This window comes from Musa acuminata, chromosome BXJ2-3 (assembly GCF_036884655.1).
Source record: "Musa acuminata AAA Group cultivar baxijiao chromosome BXJ2-3, Cavendish_Baxijiao_AAA, whole genome shotgun sequence".
NCBI lineage: Eukaryota > Viridiplantae > Streptophyta > Magnoliopsida > Zingiberales > Musaceae > Musa > Musa acuminata.
This window is the reverse complement of record NC_088340.1, coordinates 14,302,886-14,312,500: the sequence shown is the minus strand read 5'-3', so window position 1 is coordinate 14,312,500 and position 9,615 is coordinate 14,302,886. Positions and strand designations below refer to the sequence as shown.

The 9,615-nt window shown below is 39.8% G+C and overlaps 1 protein-coding gene across 1 annotated transcript; it reads right to left on the bottom strand.

Moving 5' to 3' along the window:
* Positions 1-3,594: 3,594 nt before the first annotated feature.
* On the bottom strand, positions 3,595-6,157 carry LOC135607473 (protein CELLULOSE SYNTHASE INTERACTIVE 3-like). Its single transcript, XM_065099332.1, has 2 exons — positions 5,908-6,157; positions 3,595-5,505 (listed from the first exon to the last, which is right to left on the bottom strand). The coding sequence occupies exon 2, from the start codon at positions 5,471-5,473 to the stop codon at positions 3,797-3,799; it is 1,677 nt and encodes a 558-aa protein (XP_064955404.1). The 5' UTR covers positions 5,474-5,505; positions 5,908-6,157; the 3' UTR covers positions 3,595-3,796.
* Positions 6,158-9,615: the final 3,458 nt, after the last annotated feature.

The following is a 9,615-nucleotide window of genomic DNA, read 5'->3' as shown; positions in this document are numbered from 1 at the left end:
GAAGTATCCAAACCATATCAATCTCAGGTTTATTATTTTATATATTTGTATTTAATATTTCAAGATCATTCTTTTAAGGCATGAGAGAAGCCTTCTAATACTGTACTAAAGTTCATTGCTTTAAAGTTTTTGGATGCAGCACCATCTGTCTCAGCACAATAGGACAATTCACAGTTTGGTGACCACATCAAGGGTCACTGGCCGGTTAGAGTGGTAAGTATTTAGAAATTTTAATTAGATTCAAATTAATTGTAGAAACTTTAATTAAATTCTAGCTTCTTGTAGGATTAGAATTTGAATTAAGAATCCAAATAAAAATATGAGTCTTTAGTAAATTATGATTTATTCCGATCTATATAGCGTAGTTCATGGTCCTTACTAAAGCAAAAACATTATATATCACTTGGTTTTGATGAAAGGAAAAGATAATTCTTTGGATACTCTTGGATATTCTAATGAATCTAGAGAGGTTGAAGAGATGTCTTCTCGAGCTTGAGTTTGCATTAACTCAAGATATAACCTAATCTCATATTGGTAAAAAATTTATGTTTTTTCATGAACATAGACAAATATCGAATCATGTTAATTTTGCCATCGACTTTACTAGTGTTGAGAGAGGATCATGTCAAAATCTTTCTTATCAGCTTCCCTACTGAAAGCAAAATGATCATTCGATTGGTACTGAGATCACTGCAAAGCTTAAATCCAAATGGTGCAAGGACCAGCTTTGCTTGGTAAGGGTGGGGTGATAAGGACTTCAACATTGATCATCAACAACACCATCAAAACTGAGTTCACCTCTCTTCTGTAAAAGCTTATCATCAGCATCCTTTATAAGTGTGGGATCTTTCTAATGGCTGTCTCAATCGCCTCTGTCAGGCACAATATTATGTGGAGAACGGTAGTTTTTCCTACCATTGATTTCCTGCAAGCCTCCTTAGTCCTCAGGGAATGAAATATATGGCTAACCTCCCTAGTTGTTAGGGAATGAAATATATGTCTAACCTCCTTAGTTGTTAGGGAATGAAATCTATCATTAGCCATGTTGGGAAGAGAAGACCTTTAAACTAAAAGAAAGATTTTAAGAATTAAAAAATAAAATATACTAGAAAAACTGATACTAGATTTACTTTTTGCCTACATTCATGAAAAAATACTAAATTTTTTTCACTGTACAATATCAATTCCAAATACTCTTTAGTTTACCCATATCCAAACCCAGGTTACATCACTTATACATCTACTTCTCAACCCTCTCTAACTCCACTAGTAAATACTACATGAGCATCCAAAGTGTCTTTCTTTATGCCCCTCTCTCGTATCATCTAGTTTGTCTTGAGATACATGGCATATTTATAACAATAAGACATAATTTATTAAATATTTATCTTGAAATACACCATAGCAACTAATAAAGAAACAAAATATATACATGAAAACTTAAGAAAAATAACTTGGTAATGATGCTAATGAAGAAAATACTTATAAAGAAAAATATTTACATGACATTTATCTTGAAATGGACCATACTAACTAATGAAGAAATGAAATATATATATGGAAAATAAAGAAAAATAAATTGCTAATGATGCTTACAAGACACAACATTTAAACTTGATGAAATAGCAGCAGTCAGCTGGGGTGGGGAGACTTGCCAAGGAGAGGTTTCTGCAATTTCTGCCCCCCCAAGAATATAGAAGATTTGCAGATACTAAATTTCTTGAAGCATACTTGAGACCAACACCGAAGAAGACAACTAATCCTTCTCGATAAGATTGACATCAATCAACTTCAAAGAGCCATGGGCAAAGAGAAAGAATGCTTAGCTTGGAAGCATGCCAGAATCAGTAAAGCCAGGAAGATAGTGGCTTATGTCCTCAACTGTTATAAAACTCACCAAGAAGATAAGCGTAATTGGAAGGTTGATTCCTCATTAGTCAAATGTGATGCAATACAACAGCTCTGATTGGCATCAATCAACTTCAGATGAGCCAGCAGCAAATAGGAAGAATGCTTAGCTTGAAAGATTCAGTAAAGCCAGGAAGATATGTGTAAGCATGTAAGTTGATTCCTAATTATCTGTGATGCGATGCAACAGCTCAACAGAACCTGTGTCATGACAAGACATCTCATATACCACAAAAAGATTAATTCCATTTTTAAGCACATAACTCTAACCTCAGACGAGAAACCACATAAAATTATGTATGGGACACAAATCTAAGATGAGAAATGAAGATCCAGATGGCATACACAATCTGTTTTCTGTGTTGCTGTCAATCCAGTGGATCATCCTATGATGTAGTTAGGGATGTAGCACTTTGGTGTCAGCCTCAGTAAGCAAATAACTAAATACCATCCAATATAATTTTTTCTTTGTAGTATAGACAGCAGATATGAGTGAGTAATCTGAATGTAGTAGAGTGATCTGCTAAAAGACAACTAAAACAAGAAGCCTTGTGTAGTAGGTAGAAGATGATCATATTGCATAAGCCTTATGTAGTAGGTGGAAGAAGCCTTACGTGAAGTAGTCTGCCTAACACAAAAAGAGCCACAGAATACAATGATGATTACATAGTACAGTGAATTTATAATTGTGGCAAATTTCTTTAGGTCAACATATGGTAAATCGAGTTTCAACAAATGGTAGGACTTTCTAAATAACACAATAATTAATGTAGGGAAATATTGCAGCTTATTTCTTATGGTCAGAACACAGTCAAATTTGTCCAATTTGGACAGCCAACCAGTTCTATACTAACTCTTAATAAAAAATGAGTGAACTTGAAGAATTACACATTAAATTTCGAAAAACAAATTTGAATATTAATTTACTCTATAACAATCTGATGTGATTCACAAAAGCCAAAAGAATTCATTTTCATGAACATGTTATTATATATATATATATATATATATATATATATATATATATATATATATATATATATATGAATAAAATAAGTTTATGTAGAGACTCTGATGAACCTGTAGATTTGACTAATTTACAGAAAGACGCATCAGCAGTATGGTAAAAGCAAGTACATGAGCAATAAGCATGACTCGGAACATTCCACCAAAGTTAACTAGAGAAAAATGACTGTATTAACCAGTTAAATAAGGTGAAAATTGTACCTGATATAAGTGACAATGGCAAGCCAAGATTTCCTTGTTGTGCACAAGCATTTTTGCACTGGTTGACGTATTGAAAACTAGTGTAGTTATCCAATTTAGCCTCCGCTCATTTTTAACTCCAGCTAACTCCAATTATATTGCAATGACCAGCCATTTGGGATGATGTGTATGACCTAAAGGCCAAATTATTCATACAAAATAACAACAAGGAAAGATTATAATTTGAGCAATACAAGTGCCAGGGTATCCATCACTGATGTGCTTCATGTGCTCCTTGGAACCAATTTATCATTGTGAAAATATGAACATTGAGCTGATAAATTCACACACATAAACTGCAAAATCAGATTTTAGTTTCAAGACAAACGCAATAGCTGACTAGAAAAGAAAATTCAAATATAGCATCAAAACAAATCATAAGCGAAAAAGCATTTTCGAACACACCAAACAACAATGCAGTGTAACCACAAATTTGTAAGCAACATGAGCTTCTTGAACATTTACACAAAATAGCCAAGTATTGGTTGCAGTTTACAGATTTCTGAAAAAGCGAGAGTTAGATTTGAGTTTATAATCCCATTTCTCACTTGTTTTATGTTTCAAAGGGACAGTGAAACATAAGGCACGCAAGGTCAAAGGCAGAGTTTGACAGAATTTCAATCTATTTTCTGCTAAACAAGCTCTGTAATCTGCCTCGTTCCAGTTGCTCAAGCAACTTCTTTGTGCCTGGAATGTCCATATCGGAGAGCTTCTTGAGATAACCAATTGCACCATGTGAAATCATCATCTTCTTGCACATTTTGCTCGACAACAGAATTAAAAGGCAAGAGACCGCATACTTCTTTGCGGTGTTCTGAGGACAGGGATCAAGCAACTGAACCAGATTTGGCACACTCTTATCATCCTTCTTAACATCCCTACCATTTTGAGGATATGTCATCAAGCTAGCAATTGCTTGTGCCGCAACCTCCCTCGCGCCATTGCTCTTGGCCTCGAGCATCTTCACAAGCAAGGGTATGCAACCAAATTCTCCAACAATTCTTTTGGTTTCTGCTGAGCTGGAGAACTTACAAATGGCAGCCGCGGCTGCCTGCTGTGCCCCCAAAGATCCATCTTTCAGCACATGCACAAGGCAAGGAAGCAAGCCAAGTGAGATCAGACTATCCACGGATACAGAACCAACCAGATTCTTCAATGCACCGACTGCTGATTCCTGTGGTAAGGGTCTGTCAAGGTATGTCAGAAGGCTCCGAATCCCTCCTTCGGATACAACCGTCCTCCTCAAGCTCTCATTGCTGCATGTTAAGTGCTGCAAACACTCAGCTGCATACTCCTTCGATCCCAAAACAATGCCGCAATCAAGCAGATTGATCATGACACGAACTATTCCCTCATCCACAAGACTCTGCCTCTCTTCGGGCACAGCAAAAAGGTTGTTAAGCGTGCCAGCAGCAGCCGACTGAGAGATCGAACTGCCGACCTGACAGACTCCGATCAGCGGGCGAATTCCACCATGGCCGGCGATCAAACGAGCAGTGTCAGCGGACAGGGACAGCCTTTGTAGGGAGATGACTGCCTTCTCTCTTGCTACTAAGCTCCCGGATTCCAGAAGACGGATCAGCGGCGGCAGCACTCCTTCGGAAACCAACAGGTTCTCGCAGTTTCCTGATTCGGTAAGCAAGCAAACTGCAGTGGCGGCCTTCTCCCTGAGCTTGGGTGAGGTTGCTGTCAACAGCTGTATGAGGGCGGAGATGTTGCTCCGTCCCAGGACAGCCATCACGCCCTTCTCGTCCTCCCTCATCGCCTCCAATAGCCCATCCAACGCCCGGTGCTTGGCATCGGCGTGCCCGATCAGGATGCGGGCGAGCAGCTCGTGGAAATTCCAGCTGGCGTACTCCGCTTCGCCGGGACGGGCGGAGGCGACCGGAGGGAGGGCCATCTCGCCGAGGACGCCGGTCTTGACGACGAGTCCACAGTCGTGGAGATTGAGATCGAGCTTGCCGGAGAGGGCGTCGAGGTCGCTCTGCATCTTCAACTTGCCGACGGAGGCGCTGACGTCGCCGCGACATCGATCGGCCAATTCGACAGCCTCGGAGACGGTGGCGGCGACGGACTGAAGGAGCTCGCGGCAGAGGGCGTCCCGCGCGAAGCAGGGGTGGCTGGAGAGGTCGGAGAGGCAGGGCGGCACGCGCTCGAGCTTGGAAACGATGGACATCCACCGCCTGGCGAATCCCTTGGCGGACCTGGCCTTCTCGAGGGCGAGGGGGGCGAGGAGGCGGGCGCGGGAGAGCCAGTGGTCCGCCGATTCGGCAGCAAAGGGCACGGCCTCTTCCACCATGAGTCGCTGCTGAAGTTGTTGACCCTTCTGATCTGGGCAAACAACGGAGGAGGCAGTAAGACATCACGACGCCATGTAAATATTCGCCGTAGGAATTGAATTGACGCCACCGCACGTTCTTGAGGGGTAATATGGTCACTTCATGTTATCCACGAGGGCCGTGGGACGTCGCTTTACACCCCCGATGTCTCATTCTTCGACGTCGACGGCTGACAGACTTGGGAAAGCGACGAGTCTCGAACCCAATTGACAATAAAGCCCTTACGAGGTTCGAAAACCTTCCGAATGCACCGACTCAATGGGGGACAAATCCGGCACCAAGCACCAAGCCGTCGGAGTCAAAGTCGACGTTCCGCCGGCAGATAGTTCAGCCGAACCATTCGTTGGCGAAGACAAAAACAAGAATTATAACGAGCGGGAGGAGGAAACCGCACATTTCAGTAGAGCGTTTGGTTGTTGTTGATGAGAATGCAGCCCGGTCGCTAAAAAAGGCAGCTTTGGCGGTGTCGGCGGAGACGTCTGAGCCCCCCTCCTTGTTCTTCAAGAAAGAGCAAAAAAGGGCGACAAGGAGAGCAGCGAGTACTCCTCTTGAAGCAGAAGCGAGAAAAGAGAGCTCTTCCTCATCAAAGAGGCAGCGGAGGCAGAGGAAACAGAGTGGGAGTGGAAAGGAAGGATGAGACGGATTCGGAGTGCCCGCACCAGTGGAGAAGCCTTGATTAAGTGATTTATGGACGTACGTCGGACGGGGCCCGCAGATCGAACGGTTGGAACGGGCTCGATTGGCGATCCGACCGTCGCGATGCTTCAATTTGAAAACGGACCGCAGGCGAGTGGGACCGACATGTGTTGAATCCTTTTGAGGAGTCCTTTTTGAATCGGAAGCTGACGGCTTAGATGTCTCGCGGGAACATGTTAGTGGACCTGTGGCGGGGACCGCGACGGCGAACGAGGGGTGACGGCGATGACGGTGCAAGCCAGAAGGTGCACGATTACGGCTATCGATCCGGGGGTAGACGCGAAGCAAGAGAAAGTCCCACGCGGGTGGCGTAGTGCGTGTGAACCAACGTGACGTGGCATCTTCTTGGAAGTTGACGGCTGGGTGCAGGAGCCCTGATTCACGATAATGCCACTGACATGAAGTGGGTTCTGCTCCGGGTATATTTTTATATAGAGTCAATATACCTCGAATTCTCTTAATATAACTGCTGTTTAATATGATTATTGCTTTTATCAACCGACATTCAACGTATGGAGTTTAAACAAAATCTACTGACGTGCTTATTATCACGATGATTATTCTTCCACTAAATCGATAGTTACAAAATTGACCTCTTCAATTTTTTTTTCATTCTAAACTAATGGTATTCAACTTGAACTCGTAAGTTATTTGTAAATATTTATTATCTATAATTATATATATAACTGATTTTATGGTTGGAGACGTGTTGTCGGATACAACCTTGATTTAGTTTTTTACATGAACAGATACCAACAATTTATGTCCTCAAAGTAAAATAAAAAATAAATCATGTATTGTAAATATTTTTCATCTTCCAATTGAATCCAAATACAAGATACAAATATTTTCTATTCTTAATAAAATTATTCTCCACTCAACTGAGCTTTTTTTAAAATTTAACATATAAAAATACTAAAAAATTGAGACAAATTGGATCAATTTTATCATGTTGATCACCAAAACTGATAATATCTTGATTTTAGTTTTGGTAATATATGTTGAATTAAGAAATAGGAAGTGAAAAGTATTGATTTTATTCATGGAAAAGATAGATTTTATTTAAATATCTTTGATGATGATATAATATGTGTTTAAGTGACGCAAGACTAACTTCGATCAGAAAAAATAAATCAATTAAAGTAGGAGGAATCGAACGTTGGGTCGGAGTGGAACATGTCAGAATATTGAATGTCGGGTCATAGGATCGATCGATGAATCGGCAAAAGGCTTCATGCCATGAGTTTGGGTATCGACCGAAGGATCGGACATTGCGCCAAGGAGATCAAAAGTTGCGGGAGTCAACATGTCGATTGGGCAATTCGTCGAAGGAGAGGATGATGCGCTGAAGGATCAAACAAAGCGCTTAATGAACTAATGGCATGCTGGATAATATAAGATTCATGCTTATAATTGTGTCTCTAGATCGAGTTAGTTTATGTCTGATTGAGTTGGTATTGGGGTAAAATAATGTTAACTCAATTATGGGCTAATTGGGTCTGAATCAGAGCTAAATTGATCCTGTTATTTGGCCCATTTAGTGTCCTATAGTAGGGTTTGGCGATGGTATCACCCAAACATAATCTTCAAGACTATGTCAGGTAGTGGTATCGCCTAGTGTTAGTATGTCAAGCGATAGTACCGCTAGACTGAGCGGTGGTACCGTCCAATGTCAGTGTTGTAGGCAGTGGTACCACACAACACAAGCGGTGGTACCGCATAACACAAGCGGTGGTACCACTATGACCTAGGAAACTCGGGATAAGATCTTTTTTTGCTCCAATTTTGAAGCCATTTAGGGTCTATAAATACCTCAGCTATTCCTACATGAAGAAGATAGAATTGAGCATAAAATTAAGTTAAAAAAGGGGAAAGAATACTTGAAAAAATTAGGAAACTCTCTTAAGATTTATGATCACTTCTTCCTAGTACTTAGAAGTTCGTCTAAAGGGAGAAGTGAGATCTAAGAAAGAGAGTCTTGTAAGGGTTGTCTCATAAACCCGTAAAAAGGAGAAAGAGTGTAAAAGAGTAGTTGATCTCTGCCCATTGAAAAAAGATCGTTAGTGGATGCCAATGGCCTCGACGGAAAAGGAATAATAGGAAGTAGATGTAGGTTACGACGACCAAACCACTATAAATCCGATGTGTTCTTTCTTTATTGCTTTCTTCCATTACTTATCTATACTTTACGTTTTATATTTACTCTATATCATTACTTTCATTACTTTCCGATATGGACTTTGACAAAACAATTTTGTCAAACGAAAATTTTCAAATCAACGTAATTTTTATCGTTGCACTAATTCACCCCCCCCCCCTCTCAATGCCGACTTGATCCTAACAATTGGTATTAGAGCCATAGTTTTTCTTTTTTGGTTTAACACCTAAGAGAAATGACTCTTTTTGGCTTTCAAGAGGGTCACTATATCATTCATCCTCCTATGTTCAATAGGACAGACTACACATATTGAAAAACTCGAATGAGAGTTTTCTTGCTTTCTATGAATCTCTATCTATGGAATATAGTCACATTTGGTGTTAAGAAGTCTTCCAAAGTAATGAATGAATGGAATGATTTGGAAACGAAGACTTTCTCTTTGAATGCCAAAGCTATGAATGCTTTATTTTGTGCTTTGGATAAAAGTAAATTCAATTGAATTTCTATTTACGAAATGACTTATGAGATTTGGCATACTCTTAAAATCACATACGAAGGCATGAATAGAGTTAAAGAGTCTAAAGTCAGTCTTTTGATATATGTTTTGAATTGTTTCATATGAAACCAAGCAAAACCATTCAAGATATGTATACTCGTTTTGTGGATGTCATCAATGGTTTAAATGCACTTGGTAAAAGTTTTTTTGAATATTGAACTTGTGAATAAAGTTTTATGTTCTCTTCCTAAAAACTGAGATTAAAAAGTAATTGTCATATAAGAGGCAAAGTACTTAAATAGTTTTCTACTTAAAGAACTTATTTGTTCATTAATGACCTATGAAATGACGTGCAAGGCACATAATGAACTTAATGAACATGAGAATAACCTTCCGAAGGATTTGACACTTAAAACTTTAGAAGACAACTCGAGCGAAAGCTCAAATGATAATGATTTTGAACTCTTAACAATAAAACTTAAAAATTTTATGAATAAAAAATCAAAGAATAAAAACAAACTTAAAAAGAACACAACTACTTGCTATGAATGCAAGAAGCCGGGACACTTTGAAGATCAATATATAAAACTGAAGAAGAAGTTGTTAAAGAAGAAGGAAGTACTCAAGGATAAATCGAGTGCATGTGAAGATGAGGAGCAAATCAACAAAGACAAGGTGGCCTTTCACAATGAGGTATGTAACTCACCCGAAATGTATTTACCTTATTTTGAAATTACTTGATGCATTTCATG